General features: G+C 45.5%; 1 protein-coding gene across 1 annotated transcript in view; it reads right to left on the minus strand.

The window, feature by feature from the left end:
- cybrd1 (cytochrome b reductase 1) overlaps positions 1-14,890 on the minus strand; it is a 36,328-nt gene extending 21,438 nt beyond the window's left edge. Inside the window, exons 1-2 of the mRNA XM_070874693.1 lie at positions 14,607-14,890; positions 13,465-13,673 (exon numbers count right to left, since the gene is read on the minus strand). Of these exons, the coding sequence (XP_070730794.1) occupies positions 13,465-13,673; positions 14,607-14,793 (396 nt within the window). The 5' untranslated portion in view covers positions 14,794-14,890. The remainder of the gene's footprint in view (positions 1-13,464; positions 13,674-14,606) is intronic.
- Between the last annotated feature and the right edge of the window lie 1,733 nt (positions 14,891-16,623).

The raw sequence follows: 16,623 nt of genomic DNA on the forward strand, positions 1-16,623 counted from the left end.
TTCGAGGGACCTGGGTGATGAAAATCCCGCCCAAAGACAGGGACCTCGGCGGCCCTTTGGGCGGGACTTGGGTGGGCGGAGGCCTTCACCAAGTCCGGGCCCGTAGTTTTTAAAGAGCGTCTTAAAGGAGGAAAGATAGGTAGAGAGGTTTAGGGAGGGAATTCCAAAGCTTAGGGTCTAGGCAGCTGAAGGCACTGCCACCAATGGTTGAGCGATTAAAATCGAGGATGTTCAAGAGGACAGAATTAGAGGAGCGTAGATATCTCAAATGGGGGAGGGGGTTGTGGGGCTGGAGGCGATTACAGAGATAGGGAGGGGTGAGACCATGGAGGAATTTGAAAACAAGGATGAAAATTTTAAAATGGAGCCATTGCTTAACCGGGAGCCAATGGATGAAGGAGACTTGGTAGCAGCAAGGGCAGTGGCAGAGTGGCAATGATGGGAGTAAGAAAGCGGTCATCCTGAGAGAGGATAGCAGGTTCTTGCTCCACAGACCCAACCCAGCAATAATAGTAGCAGTCCGAGATGCCACTGCAACAGTGAGACATTGGGTCGCTTCCGCCTGTGCTGCAATGGAAGCCATGACATCGTCCATCACATGCAGCATCATGGATGGATCCACAAGGTGTCACCTGAAGTTGTCCATCATTTCTATCCTGGAAATCATGGGCTCCAAGCTCTGCGCCATTTTGCAGCCAGACTCCATGCTTCTTGACACTGATAAAAGGCTGTCTGGCAGGCTTGCCATTGCACCAAGCATTTCCGTGCGCATGCCCATCACCCTTCTTCTGAAGGCCACCCATCTCATCTGAATCCTGTGGAGCAGAACTCGTGCGCAATGTGCACGCCATAGTTGAATAGTGGTCAGTGTGTGCACGGTGAGAGTGGGAGTATTGCAGCAGTGGTAAGATTGTGAGGGTGAAGTGAAGCCATGATTGTGAGGTATGAGTGGTGATAGCTAGAAATTGGTAGGTGATTGATGGGGGTGTGGTGCATTAAGCAGTGTGTGATGCTAGTGGTGCAGATGTTGGGATAAGCATTTGCTGAAGCCTTCACTCACCTTGACCAGCCATGTGAGGACATTAAACTTTTTTTGGCATTAGATCCAAGTCCTTGGGACCACCTCATACTTCTTCTTGGGCAGTCTCCCGGAATTGAGGATGACTTGCTTCCACACTAATGAGAATTCTAAGGTGACTGATGTGGGATCTACAGTCTCTGTCACAGTTGGGGCAGGTGGTGGTTGAAGGGACGGGTGGGTGGGATGCTTGGTTTGTCGTTCGCTCCTTCCGCTGTTTGTGCTTGGCTTCCGCGTGCTCCCGGCGAAGAGCCTCGAAGTGTTCACCGCCTTCTCAGATGATTCTCCTCCACTTTGAGCAGTCTTGGGCCAGGGATTCCCAAGAGTCAGTGGGGATGTTACATTTTTTCAAGGAGGCTTTGAGGGACCACACTGGTGGTCATGACAAAATCAGTAATCTCCGCCCACAACTTTCTGCAAATGGCCGTGGATGTTCTTTTGCCTCCCAGCGGGTTGAGGACAGCTTACTTTCATTGCACTTTCAGGAACAAAGCCTCCAGTGCAGCATCTGAAATCCCATGAGCACTCCAATCATTATGAGCAGTCGGCACGAATTTTGTGTGCTGCCTGCACCACTTAGTACGGGCGCAGGCAAATAGAGCTGGGCAGTGACGCTGCCCTTTTTCAGACCTTATCCAATTTCTAGGCGTTAGTGACCAGAGAGTGGTAGCCTTCGCGGTTACGGAACATCTCAGAATTGGTACAGTGCTCGCATTGCCACTTGTGTGCATTCGATGGCGCCCTGCACCATGGAGAAACCTGCTACCCTGGCAAAGCCTCGTTCTTGCTCATCCTGCTTCTCTCTGTTCAGAGAGAGGACAATGAAGTCCCTTCTCCTGGTGTAGACAGTCTCTGTGACCTCCCGGATGTAGCGAACTAGGAAATGTTTGCTATGTCTCCTGCTGCAGACTGGAAGAATCCGCTGTGACCTTAAAAGGTCACAGGAAGAGCTGTGGATGGCCTGCTCTGAGGCTGCAAGCCCGGTTGCAGGAGGTGGCAGAGTGCTGTGACCACCTCTTGGTGCAGAGGAGCCTCCTAATGCCTCCACCTAAGTGAGGAGCAGTGTAAGAGAAATGCACTCGGAAGACCTTAGGTGGGTATGGCCTCCTGCACATCTTCACCTTTTCTTTGCTTCCTCTGCTCCCTCTCCTGAAGACACTTGAGTATGAGGGGGACTGCAAGTAGAATCCCCATGACTGTGAGCAAGTGTTGTGAGCAGAAGCCTTTCAATGAGAATCAAGCATTCTCCATTTGCAGCAGCACTCCCTTTGACCTCAGCAACTTTAAACAAGTTTAGAAAGCTCCAAACTGTTGCAGAAACTTAGACAGAGCCAGCAAAACTGAGAAACCATGTCAGCTGCAAGTTGATCCCTTTAAATAGCACTGCCAGGGACTCCTTCCTGTTGCTGAACGCTTAATCAGCTGGTCGTGATTGAGAGAGGCTGGTTGTGGAGCAGCGAGGTTGAAAATGACTGATTGTGCAGCGCTGATTTGACGCACAATCATTGACGTCACAATCTGCCTCATTTCGAATCAGGTCATTTAGTGTCAGCCGTGGCTCAGTTGGTAGCACCCTCACCTCAAGGTCAGGGTTGTGGGTTCAAGTCCCAGTCCAGGGACTTGAGCACAAAAATCTAGGCTGAAACTCCAGTGCAGTACTGACAGAGGTGCCATCTTTCGGATGAGATGTTAAACCAAGATCCTGTCTTGCAGATGTAAAAGATCCTGTGGCACTATTTCAAAGAAGAGCAGGGGAGTTATCCCAGGTGTAATAGCCAATATTTATCCCTCAATCAACATCACGAAAACAGATTATCTGGTCATCATCACATTGCGGTTTGTGGGAGCTTGCTGTCGCAACATGGCTGCCACATTTCCTACATTACAACACTGACTACGCTTCAAAAAGTACTTCATTGGCTGTAATCTATCCCTATCTCTGTAATCACCCCACGCCGCCCCCCACCCCGCCAAAATGTCTGCGCTCCTCTAATTCTGGCCCCGAGCATCCCTGATTATAATCGCTCAATCATTGGTGGCCATGCCTTCTGTTGTTTAGGCCCCAAGCTCTAGAACTCCCTGCCTAAACCCCTTTGCCTCTCCACCTCTCTTTCCTCCCTCAAGACACTCCTTAAAAATACATCTTTGACCAAGCTTGGTTACCTGCACTAATTTCTACTCGGTGTCAAATTTTTATCGCAAAATACTCCTGTGAAGTGCCTTGGGATATTTCACTACGTTAAAGGTGCTATATAAATACAAGTTGTTGTTGTAATGCGCTTTGGGAAGTTCAGTGGGCATGAAAGGCGCTATATAAATGCAAGTCTTTCTATTTTTCCATTTCTCTAGCGAGTGCTGGCAATGGCAGCGCTGCCAACCTGCTCAAGATGGCGGCCGACGCGGGACCCGCTGAAAGCGGGTGGAAGCGAGTCAGCCGCCATTTTTTCATCAAAACAGGCCTTAGCGGCCAGTGCTAAACCACTGAATTTCTAGGCCTATAACCACTGGAGTAGAGAAGGCTAAGAAGAGATTTAATAGAGATTTTTTTTTAATTCTGAAGGATTTTCATGTGGTGAAGATAGAAAGATTATTTCCTCTGGTTGGGAAGTCAGTGATGAGGGGTAATCAATTTAAAATTGTCACTGAGAAACCGAATGTCGTGTTTAGGAGAAATGTCATTATGCAGTGCATTGTGGAGCATGGAATGCTTTCCCACAGAGAGGGATCCAGAGACCATTGTATTTTGGGAAAGGGAAAAGTAATTAAATATTTGAAGTATAGAAATATGGAGCTATGGAAAGTGCAGGGACAGTGGGATTAGTTTTGGATTGCTCTAGCATAAAGTCAGCAAAGACACGATGGGACAAATGACCTCCATCTATTAAAAAGCACAGAGAAATGGGATTAGTAGGCATTATTAAAGTTAGTTTTTACTAATCTCCAGTGATGAACTCTCAGATTTTTCGTAGTAGTGAATCATTAAGGACTGATTTCCTCCTGAATTTGAAGGAAACAACCCTAAATTTCCATTGTCACCAAAATTAGATACAGAGATGTGCATACATTGCATCGCTGGCATCAACACACATCACTGGACCTGATTTTCAGCAAAAAAGACTACGCAGTTTACATTTTTTTTTTTAAGGAGACCTGGATCATCTTTAGATCATCATCATAGGCAGTCCCTCGAAATCGAGGAAGACTTGATTCCACTTCAAAAGTGAGTTCTCAAGTGACTGAACAGTTCAATATGGGAATACAGTCTCGGTCGCAGATGGGACAGACAGTCGTTGGAGGAAAGGGTGGGTGGGGGGTCTGGTTTGCTGCATGCTCCTTGCGCTGCCTGCGCTTGATTTCTGCATACTCTCGGCGACAAGACTCGAGGTGCTCAGCGCCCTCCTGGATGCACTTCCTCCACTTCGGGATGTCTTTGGAGAGGGACTCCCAGGTGTCAGTGGGAATGCTGCACGTCATCAAGGAGATTTTGAGGGTGTTCTTGAAATGTTTCCCCCGCCCACCTGGGGCTCGCTTGCTGTGTAGGAGTTCTGAATAGAGTGCTTGCTTTGGGAATCTTGTATCCGGCATGCGGACAATGTGGCCCGCCCAACGGAGCTGGTCGAGTGTGGTTAGTGCTTCAATGCTGGGGATGTTGGCCTGATCGAGAACACTGACGTTGGTGCGTCTGTCATCCCAGGGGATTTGCAGGATCTTGCAGAGGCATCATTGGTGGTACTTCTCTGGCGATTTGAGGTGTCTATGTATATGGTTCACGTCTCTGAGCCATACAGGAGGGTGGATATCACTACAGCCCTGTAGACCATAGACTTGGTGCCAGATTTGAGGGCCTGACCTTCAAACACTCTCTTCCTCAGGCGGCCGAAGACTGTGCTGGTGCATTGGAGGCGGTGTTGAACCTCGTCGTCTATGTCTGCCCCTGCCAATAATAGGCTCCCAAGGCATGGGAAGTGGCCCACGTTGTCCAGGGTCATGCTGTGGATTACTGTTTTGAGGACTATATTGGTTAAACTGCAGAATGTCAGCCTTTCATTCCTAGTTAGATGTGAAGCCAGGATAATAGAACATTGACACAGTTAGCGCAGTGAGGGTGCCCTGAAGACTGAAGTCATCAAAGGCTGACTCAAATCACGCACTAAGGCATTGTTACTACAAGCAAGATCACAACTATTCTGCAGTGCATAAACTCCGACAATTTTTATTATCTCACCATCATAATTGCAAGTAAGTGGCTGGAGCCCCAACAACTACTAGTGAGGGGTTAAGTGAAATTCTAATGATGAGGCTCCTAAAAATAAATTGATGGCCAATCAATTGTGTAAATAATTGTGCATTGTTACATAGCTTTGCTTACTTTTTAAGCCCATTGCTTGTTTTGCTGAGATTTAGCAGTGTCTAAAATAAAAACTTTTTTTTTAAACTGATTCTGAATTTACTTGGAATTTTCCCAAATTCAATATTTTCTCCTTTTATGACATTAAAAATAAAACCTGAATATAAATAGGATTTTAATTGGCCACAAAAACATACTTCAATGATCCGTTAAGATTAGATCGTTTCAGTGGAAGAGCTAGCAGACTCACACAAAGGAATGAACTGCCACCTTCTGTAATTCTACGAAAGTGGGTACTAGGATCCTTAGTTAGCACAGCAAATGAAGAAGGTAGGAATAACAGGCTAGTTGCTATTGTTTTTGTATCTTCACACTCTTCCCTTGGAGAATAGTGAAAGGATTTGCAGGCTGACTAAGCCAAAGGCTCACTCCACTGAGGCTAGTTAGCAGCATGTTAATAGAAAAAAGGAACTGTTCTGGTGTACATGTTGCTATTTGGATCTCAATTAAGGGTTATGCCAACATCCTAACGTTCATATTTGCAGAATAAACTTTTAATCTTCCCAATAAAAGGTTGTGCATGATCCAGTACAGTACTACTTGAAGAATTTATATAGCGAGCCCTTCAGGCTTATGTCATCATCATAAGCGATCCCTCGAACGAGGATGACTTGCTTCCACGAGTTCACAGATGTTTCAATGAAGGACCCGATGTTCCAGTCCTGAACTCCAGTTGATGGGGTGGAAGATGCCTGTGCATGGATTTTTTTTTTTTTTTAAAACGTGAGGTGACCGTTGCACATCAGCCACCACACGGGCCTGACAGAACTAGGCCCTTATCCAGTGGCAAGGGTTAACCAGGACGACTGGAGACCTGCTCTGCTGCACGGACCTAACGCGCACACGTGTGGGCAGGCCCGTGCTGCCCATGGGCCCTCGGCTCTTCTGGGCCCTGTACCTTAATTCGCCACACCTCCGCCACGATCTCTCGCCACTCCTCCGCCACAAAAACATTCTCCACACCTCCGCCACAATCTCCCGCTGCACCTCCGTCACGATCATTCGGCGCAAGTCCGCCACGATCTTCCCGCTCCTCTGCTTTACCAGAGCCTCGCTGATGCTCCTGCCCACGCTCCAAACGGCGACTTGGGTCCTGATGACATCACCCAGTCGTCCACCTGGAGCAGTAGCATGCTCCAGCTCTTTTTATAGCTTCGACCTGCGGAGATGTTCCCTCACAGGTCGGGGTGGCCCACGAAGTCCCAGGGCCTGGTACTCCAGCTCTTTTTATATCCCGGCCTGCGGAGATGCTCTCTCACAGGTTGGGGTGGTCCATGATATCTTATGTATACCCCACATGGATGCAGAGCAAAACACTTTTTTTTAGTGTTTAGCAAAACACTAGCATGAAATATAAAAACAGATAGCAAGAGTTTCTACAGGCACATAAAAAGGAAAAGAATGGCTAAAGTAAATGTTGGTCCCTTAGAGGATGAGACTGGGGAATTAATAATGGAGAACAGGGAAATGGCAGAGACGTTGAACAAATATTTAGTATCAGTCTTCACGGTAGAAGACACTAAAATCATCCAAGTAGTGGATAATCAAGGGGCTGTAGGGAGGGAGAAACTTAATACAATCACTATCACTAATGAATTAGTACTTGGTAAAATAATGGGACTAAAGGCAGACAAGTCCCCCGGATCTGCTGGCTTACATCCTTGGTCTTAAAATAAGGGGCCGCCCATTTAAAACTGAGATGAGGAGGAATTTATTTTCTCAGATGGTTGTAAATCTATGGAGTTCTCTGCCCCAGAGAGCTGTGGAGGCTGAGTCATTGAATATATTTAAGGTAGAGAAAGACAGATTTTTGAGTGATAAGGGAGTAAAGGGTTATGGGGAGCGGTCAGGGAAGCGGAGCTGAGTCCATGATCAGATTAGCCATGATCTTATTGAATGGCTGAGCAGGCTTGAGGGGCCAAATAGCCTACTCCTGCTCCTATTTCTTATGTACTATCACATGTCAGATGGTGATGACATGAAAACTCTTGATAGAAATTGCTGAAATGGTACCTATATCCTAGTATTTCACAAAACCAAAAATAAATTAATAAAACCAAACTGCAAATGATGTTAGATGTGAATTGATATTAAAATTACGTCTCCAAAGATTCAACTTAGAGCTGTAGTGTTCTAATAATCCAGTGATACAAGACTGACACTAGCTTAACCATCATTAATTACAATGTTAAATAAGAGTAGGCCACAGTTAAGTACTGTGTACAGTTTTAGGTGCTGCATTATAGAAACAATATTAAAACAGTAGAGAGCATACAATGAATATTCACCAAAGATGGGAAACTGTAGTTATGAGGACAGATTTGAGATAATGGGACTACTTCCACTGGAACAGAGAAGGCTTAGAGGAGATTTCGTAGAATCATACAGCACAGGAGGTCATTCAGCACATCATGCATGTGCCAGCTCTTTGAAAGAGCTATCTAATTAGTCACACTCCCCTACCCCTTACCCATAGCCCTGCATTTCCCCCCTTTTAAAGTATAGATCTATTTATCTTTTGAAAGTTATATTGAATCTGCTTCCTCCACCCTGTCAGGCAGTGCATTCCAAATCATAACAACTCTCTGCATAAAAGAGAAATTCTCCTTATCACCCCACTGGTTCATTTGCCAATTATTTTAAATCTGTATCTTCTGGAAACAATTTCTCCTTATTGACACGATCAAAACCCTTCATAATTTTGAACACCTCGATTAGGAATATAGAAAGTGGAGTACGCCATTCAGCTCCTCGAGCGTGTTCTGCCATTCAATAAGTTCAAAGCTGGTCTGTATCCTAACTCCATCTAGCCTCATTGGCTCCATATCCTTGAATACCCTTGGCTAGCAAAAATCTATCAATCTCAGAATAAGAATTATTGAGCTAGCATCTACTGTGTTTTGTAGGAGAGATTTCAGAGTTCTACCCCCCTCCCCCTCCCCCCCACCGCTTTGCACGAAGAAGTGTTTCCTAACTTTTCTCCTGAATGGCCGAGCTCTGATTTTAAGGTTATGTCCCCTTGTCCCAGACTCCCTCACAAGTGGAAAAAGTTTCTCTCGATCTACCCTATTAGTTCCTTTCAAAATCCTAAAAACTTCAGGAAATACAAGTCTCGTTTCTCCAATCTCTCCTCATAATGTAACCCTTTGAACCCTGGTAACATTCTGGTGAATCTATGCTGCACTCCTTCCAAGGCTGATATATCCTTTCTAAGGTTTGGTGCCAGAACTATACACAGTACTCCAGATGTGGTCTAAGCAGGGCTTTCTGATTAACCTTCTCTGCTCTAAAGAGAACAATTTCAGCCTCTCTGGTTTCTCCACATAACTGAAGTCCCTCAACCCTGGTATCTCTCCTCTGCACCCTTTCCAAGGCCTCAGCTTCCTAAACAGTGCTTTATAAAAAGGTGTAGCACAACTTCTTTGCTTTTGTATTCTATGCCTCTATTTATAAAGTCAAGGATCTTGTATGCGTTTTAACAGCCTCATCAACGTGCCCTACCACCTTCAAAGACTTATGTATGTGACCCTCCATCCCACCCGCCCCCCCCAGATCTCTCTGCATCCTTTTTTAAATTGTACCATTTAGCTTATATTGCCAAAATGAATCACCTCACACTTCTCTGTATTAAATTTCATTTAGCGTGTGTTTGCCCATTTCACCAATCTGCCCAAGTCCTCCTGAAGTCTGCTACTCACTCTTTGCTACGTTCTTTGTCATCTGCAAATTTTGAAATGATGCCGCTTATACTAGGTTATTAATATATATCAAAAAGAGCAATGATCCTAATATTGAACTCTGGGGATACCACTGTATACTTCCCTCGTGTCTGAAAAACAACCGTTCACCACTATTCTCCGCTTTCTATCTCAGCCAATTACGTATTCACTCTGCCAGTGCCACCGCCCCTTTAATCCTATGAGCTTTAATTTTGCTAGCAAAGTCTATTATGTGGCAGATGGAGTATAATATGGAAAAATGTGAGGTTATCCACTTTGGCAGAAAAAATAGAAGCGCAAATTATAATTTAAATGGAGAAAAATTGCAAAGTGCCGCAGTACAGAGAGACCTGGGGGTCCTTGTGCAAGAAACACAAAAAGTTCATATGCAGGTACAGCAAGTAATCAGGAAGGCAAATGGAATGCTGGCCTTTATTGCAAGGGGGATAGAGTATAAAAGCAGAGAAGTCCTGCTACAACTGTACAGGGTATTGGTGAGGCCACAACTGGAGTACTGTGTACAGTTTTGGTCTCCGTATTTAAGGAAGGAGACCTTTGTAGGCTGTTCCGGAGATTCTGGAGATGAAGGGGTTGACTTATGAAGATCGGTTGGGACTCTACTCATTGGAGTTCAGAGGAATGAGAGGTGATTTTATCGAAACATATAAGATAATGGGCCCAAGTTTCGGCTGTCCCGTAGAACGGCGCACCTCCGAGAGGCCCGCCTATTTTGTAGGATTAAAAGCGCGCCTAAAACTTCCCTCACAATTCTCGGTGTTCAGCAGCCCTGTTTAGCAGTCAGTGCGGCTCAGCACAAGCAGCTGGGGGCAGAGCTACAGCCCTGCGACGAAAAGAGTGCCGGCAGCTGCACGCGTGCGTAGTGGAGTCTGCGCACGTGCGCAGTAGCTCCTGGCCCTCCCAGCGCGTCCTGTCTTCAGGCGACCCCATCCCTGACCGAAGGGACGTCGCGATGTTCACCGCCCCTATCCCGGGCCAAGTGGCCTGCCTGCCTCACCGTCCCTCGCCTCGTTGCCACTGCCCTTATCTCCTCGGCGGCGGGGTCCGCCCGACCAGCAGCTCTTTGGTGGGGGCCCATCCAACCAGCAGCTCCTCGGTGGTGGCCCGCCCAACCAGCAGCTCCTCGGCAGCGGACCCCACCCGAACTCCTCCCTGGCGATGGGGCCCGTCCAACCAGCAGCTCTTAGGTGGCGGGGCCCGCCCGAACGCCTGCCTGGCGGCGGGCCCCGCCCTAACACCTCCTCGGTGGCAGGGCACGCCTGACCAGCAGCTCCCTGGTGGCAGGGCCCGCCTGAACTACTCCCCGGTGGCGGGCCCCGCCCGAACTATTCCCCGATGGCGGGCCCCGTCTGAACTCCTCTCCGGTGGCGGGTCCTGCCCGAACATCTCCTCGATGGCTGGGAGCCCGCCTAACCAGCTCTTCGGCAGGCTGTTGGTGGGCTCTCGGTGCTGCAGTAGGCGAGTAGAAATTTTTGACTGATTGATCGATTGATGATGGCTCTTTATCGGTAAAAGTGAAGTGTTAAATGCGTTGGAAAATCCCCTAACTTCCCTCTAACTACCCTTCCCTTCCCTACCCCCCCCCACCCCCCGCCGTAACTCTGGCTACCTGCGCCTAATTCTAAAGTGTACGCAAGACTTTTCTGAGCATACAAAAGTCGCCACTTACTCCGTTCTAAGTTAGTTTGGAGTAACTTTTCACTGCCTAAACTTGCAAAACAGGCGTATGAGGCTGGTAACACGCACTTTTGAAAAAAAAATTAACTAAATCGAAACTAAACTAATTTACTAGAACTGAAGCAAACTAAATGTCGAGAATTGCGATTTCTAAGATACTCCAAACTAAACTAATCGCTCCAAAAAAATAGGACCAACTCCAGCTGAAACTTGGGCCCATGAGGGGGCTTGACAAGGTGGATGCATGGAGGATATTTCCATTCATAGGGGAAACTAAAACTAGGGGACATAAGAACATAAGAAATAGGAGCAGGTGTAGGCCATACGGCACCTCGAGCCTGCTCCGCCATTTAATACGATCATGGCTGATCCGATCATGGACTCAGGTCCACTTCCCCGCCCGCTCCCCATAACCCCTTATTCCCTTATCGGTTAAGAAAGTGTCTATCTCTGTCTTAAAGTTATTCAATGACCCAGCTTCCACAGCTCTTTGAGGCTGCAAATTCTACAGATTTACAACCCTCAAGAGAAGAACTTCCTCCTCATCTCAGTTTTAAATGGGCAGCCCCGTATTCTAAGATTATGCCCCCTAGTTCTAGTCTCCCCTATCAGTGGAAACATCCTCTCTGCACCACCTTGTCAAGGCCCCTCATAATCTTATATGTTTTGATAAGATCACCTCTCATTCTTCTGAATTCCAATGAGTAGAGACCCAACCTATTCAACCTTTCCTCATAAGTCAACTGCCTCTTCTCCGGAATCAATCTAGTGACCCTTCTCTGAACTGCCTCCAAAGCAAGTATATCCTTTCTTAAATATGGAAACCAAAACTGTATGCAGCATTTCAGGTGTGGCCTCATCAATACCCTGTATAACTGTAGCAAGACTTCCCTGCTTTTATACTCCATCCCCTTTGCAATAAAGGCCAAGATCCATTGGCCTTCCTGATCACTTGCTGTACCTGCATACTAACCTTTTGAGTTTCATGCACCAGGACCCTCAGGTCTCACTGTACTGCAGCACTTTGCAATTTTTCTCCATTTAAATAATAACTTGCTCTTCGATTTTTTTTTCTGCCAAAGTGCATAACCTCACACTTTCCAACAATTTACTCCATCTGCCAAATTTTTGCCCACTCACTTAGCCTGTCTATATCCCTTTTACAGGTTTTTTGTGTCCTCCTCACACATTGCTTTTCCTCCCATAGTCTCAGAATAAGGGGCCGCCTATTTAAAACCGAAATGAGGAGGAATTTCTTCTCTCGGAGGGTTGTAAATCTGTGGAATTCTCTGTCCTAGAGAGCTATGGAGGCTCGGTCATTGAATATATTTAAGGTGGAGATAGACAGATTTTTGAGCGATAAGGGAATAAAGGGCTATGGGGAGCGGGCAGGGAAGTGGAGCTGAGTCCATGATCAGATCAGCCATGATCTTATTAAATGGCGAGCAGGCTCGAAGGGCCAAATGGCCTACTCCTGCTCCTATTTATTATGTTCTTATGTGGTACTTTATCAAATATCTTTTGAAGTCCATATACACACCAAATGCACTAACTTCATCAACCCTCTATGTTACTTCATCGAATAAGCCAATCAAGTTTGTTAGTCACGATTTGCCTCTAACAAATCTATGTTGGTTGTCATTTATTAACCCATGTTTTTCCAAGTAACAAATGTTGTCCCAGATTATGGTCTCTAGAAGTTTCCCCACCACCGACATTAGGCTGACTGGCATGTAGCTACCAGATTTATCCCTCTCCCCTTTTTTTGAACATAGATGTAACATTTGCACCCTCCAACTCTCTGGCACCACTCCCATATCCAAGTAGATTGTGACCAGAGTCTCTGCTATTTCCAGCATTACTTCCATCAGCAATCTAGGATGCAACCCATCCAAACAGGGTGACTTTTCTACTTTGAGCATTGCCAACCTTTTAGTGCTTCCTCTTTATCTGTTTCTACACTTTCCAATTTCTCTGCCCCTTCCTCCTTTACTGTGACATTGGCAGTATCCTTTTCTTCTGCAAAGTATTCATTTAGTACCTTAGCCATGCCCTCTGCCTCCACAAGATTTCTTTTTGGTCCTTAATCGTCCCCACCATTTCAAAACCTTATTTAAATATAAGTTTTTAAAATTATGAAGAATTTTAATAAAGTTAATAGTAAATAGAAAGACTATTTCTCCCTGATTGGGAAATCAGAGCCAAGGGGAGAGGTTAGGAGAATGTTATTAAGGGGGTTGTTGGAGCGTGGAATGCTTTGCTACAGGGAGTATTTGAGGCACAGACTATTAATTTATAAAAGAGAAAATGAGACAAATATTTGAAACAGCAAGATATAGAGCTAGGGGAGAAAGCAAGGTAATGGAAATATTTATAAATTGGGCTAGCAAAGATCCAACATGGATACGATAGGTCAATAGGCCTCCTTCTGTGCTGTAAATGTCTATGGTTCTATTGTAAAGTTAACTTATTTGCACACAGTTTATTCACAATATTAAACTGAGCAATAACTACATGTTGCTTCATTTCAATGTAGTATGCATTGAGGCTGAAAAATTACTTGCCTGTAGAGCATACATAGTAACAGCAGCCAGCCCGATCCAGCTGTGTAAACTGTACATATTAGGAATGCTCTTGGAGTTATGAAAATCAAAAACTGCCACAAATGAAATGATCATGAGAACAAAGGTTAAAATATTTAGGCCAGCATGAATGTACTTCATAGGGAGCTTACTGAAGTTCCATGTCCAGGGCAGTCTGTAAACGATAAGAGCTGAAAGAAATGAAAATATTTTTACTTCAGTGTGTAAATCCACAGTAACATTACATTTCCACTGTCATGGACCTAAGTGTAATACTTACTTTATTAGTCATATTTATTTGGTTGAAAATATAGGAATGGAAAGGCAGACTTTCAGCTGTACTTGGGTCATTATCAGTGCAGGTTCTGAAAGGGTTTCAATCTATTAACAGGAGATAAATCAGTTTTACTGCAGTTGGCCAGTATTAGCTGAAACGGTATTGATCAAAGCAGAAGATTGTAATGTACAAAATCCTATCAATTTATTGATAAGTATAGTAAGTTTTTGATTTAGGTGAAAACAGTTAAATGTCTGACTCCTATCCAACCAGAAACTGAGTTAAGTTATGCATTTATCAAGGCTCAATTCTGATACAGAAAGATCGAAGATGTATGTACACAAAGATAAAGGGAATACAAACTCCTCCTGAGAAGTGTTAACTTGAATTCACAGTAAGCTTGTGCTTACTTTACTATTTTTAAAAAGTGACATGGTTATTTCTAATGCTGTAAAACAAAGTTTAGATAATGTTAAACAGTTATGCTCTAAGCATTGTATGTTCAGCAAAAACCTCTGCATATTTTTCTCAAAGGGAAAATCTTTACACCATAAACTGACAGTCACAAAATAGATGAAATCCCAAAGTTTTAGGCTTGATTACTACTTTATCAAAGTTTTAAACGATGGTGACGCAACAAGATATAGACTCTTTGGACACACAGTCCTGCTTCTCTGAGAAAAGCAAAATCAACACTTGCTTAAATTGTGATGTGTTAAGCAAGTACATCTGCTCACTGCCGCTACCCAGTTTATGTTATTCAGCTCAGGACTCTATCTCTAACTTCAAGACATATTAACGGTATGACTCAGGCACTAACAACTTATAACTGGGGATTTATACATACCGAATCCATGAATGAGGATGAATCCGATGGTGCTGAGGACTGGGTGCCAGTTAAATTCAAGAAGACCCAGGTCCCACGCCAGTCCCTTTCGCCACTGAAGCACCCAAGTCAAAACAATCACAACCGAGAGGGGCCCCAGCAACGCCGCGGCCATTAGAAACCCTACAAACTGTCGGATATTCTCCATTTCTTAAAGCCTGCCTTTTCCTCAAAGTGGCGCAGCTCTGAGACAGCAGAGGCGGGACTTCGGGGACGGAGCAGCGCTCTGAGCTGTAACTCCGGGAGGGAGGGAGGGAGCGGCGCTCCGAGCTGTGTAACTCCGGCGGGGTGTGAGGCGGGCTCAGGCACGGTTTTGTATGGGAGTTAAGCCGTTCGTTGGATTGCAAGCAACTGCGAATTGATCTCTCTCATTTCGTGAATGGTTAATTTTTTTCAGGAAAGGGTTATGTTTTCTAAATAAGATTTGTCCCTTTTGAAAATTATAGTTTTTTAAGCAGTATATAACGGTGCGCGAGTTGGTCACTCCGAAACGCATCTGAAGTGTTCCTTGAAAAAAAAACTCTTTTTGGAAAAATCATGGGTAAACTGAGGGCTCGTCCCGGATTTGAACCCGGGACCTCTCGCAAATTTCAAGTAACAACACCGAAGCAAGAATCATACCCCTAGACCAATGAGCATTTTTGAGTTTACCTGCAAAAACATAAACATTAAAACCATGCCACCCGACCTGGGTGACACAGCAGACATTTTCAAGGCCCCTTTTTTTTTTAATTTATTTTTTTTTGGGGCGCTAAAATCAAATTTTTCCAGTGCCCCCTATAAAAGGGGAGGGGGACACTAAAAGCACCGGCAATGAAAACAAATTAAACTTTAAAACGTAAAATCAAATTAAAATTTGGTTGCCGGGCGTGATGATGCACTCCAGTCCCTCCGGTGCCCACCTCTCGCGGAAGGCCGCGAGCGTACCGGTGGACACCGCGTGCTCCATCTCCAAGGACACCCTGGACCGGATGTAAGAGCGGAAGAGAGGCAGGCAGTCAGGTTGAACGACCCCCTCGACCGCCCGCTGCCTGGACCGGCTGATGGCACCCTTGGCCGTGCCCAGGAGCACCCTAGACCAATGAGTTGGCACAACAGTGCTTCAGCTGGTTAGGTCAATAAGTGACGTGATTGTCAAAGATAATTTTTTTGCAGTATTTTAAATGTCAGTCAAGAAATTATAAAATAACAGTATTGATTTGAATGTCGATTATGAGATTTGCAAATATCTTCAAGCTGTGATGAATCAGTTTGTGAAATAGTGCCAGTCGCAGTTTTCCGGAGGCTGGAAGTCGGACGCCTGTGAGAGTCAGCAGCTTCCAGATAGGAAGAGATGGGGTGGGTCAGATAGCTATCACTCCTGCCTTTCATTGGGTTGCCACCTTTACAGGTGAGTTACGGCACAAGAGGCTGAAAATACTTTTAGCTCTGTGAACTATTATTTTTTGAACTTGTTTTATGACTTCACAAGCTATGAGGGAATCCAAATGATAAATTTAGGCAGTGAAATTCGACACCGTAGTGGCGGGAGATTTGGTTGTTATTTTTTATTAAAAATTAGCTTCCGCCCACTTCCAGTGCTCCTCGCCATCTTGGGGAGGGTGATAGAGTGGGCGGTAACTGCGCCGGCAGTGTGCAGAGTTGGCATTTTTGACCTGCTATTCTTGACGTCGTCCCTCCATTCAACGCCCACACCCAAACATGCACAACTGAACGTGTGTTCAGCCGTATGAGGGACCCCCACCAGCGTTACTTAAGTTGATTATTGCTTTTGTACTGACTCTTGCAGAATTTGTAGAAGTACTGGGTTGCGATAAACGACTTCAGAAGTTGTTCAACTGTGCAGGGAGTGCATTGGGAAAGCGTTGGCTGCTACTCGAAGGCCTCGGAGAATACCACTTGCTACCAGTCATGGGGGCTCGAGTTGCAGTCCCCCTCACGCTGCAGCATGACTGGGAGATGGAACAGACGCAGCAAA

Source organism: Pristiophorus japonicus, chromosome 3 (genome assembly GCF_044704955.1).
Source record: "Pristiophorus japonicus isolate sPriJap1 chromosome 3, sPriJap1.hap1, whole genome shotgun sequence".
NCBI lineage: Eukaryota > Metazoa > Chordata > Chondrichthyes > Pristiophoridae > Pristiophorus > Pristiophorus japonicus.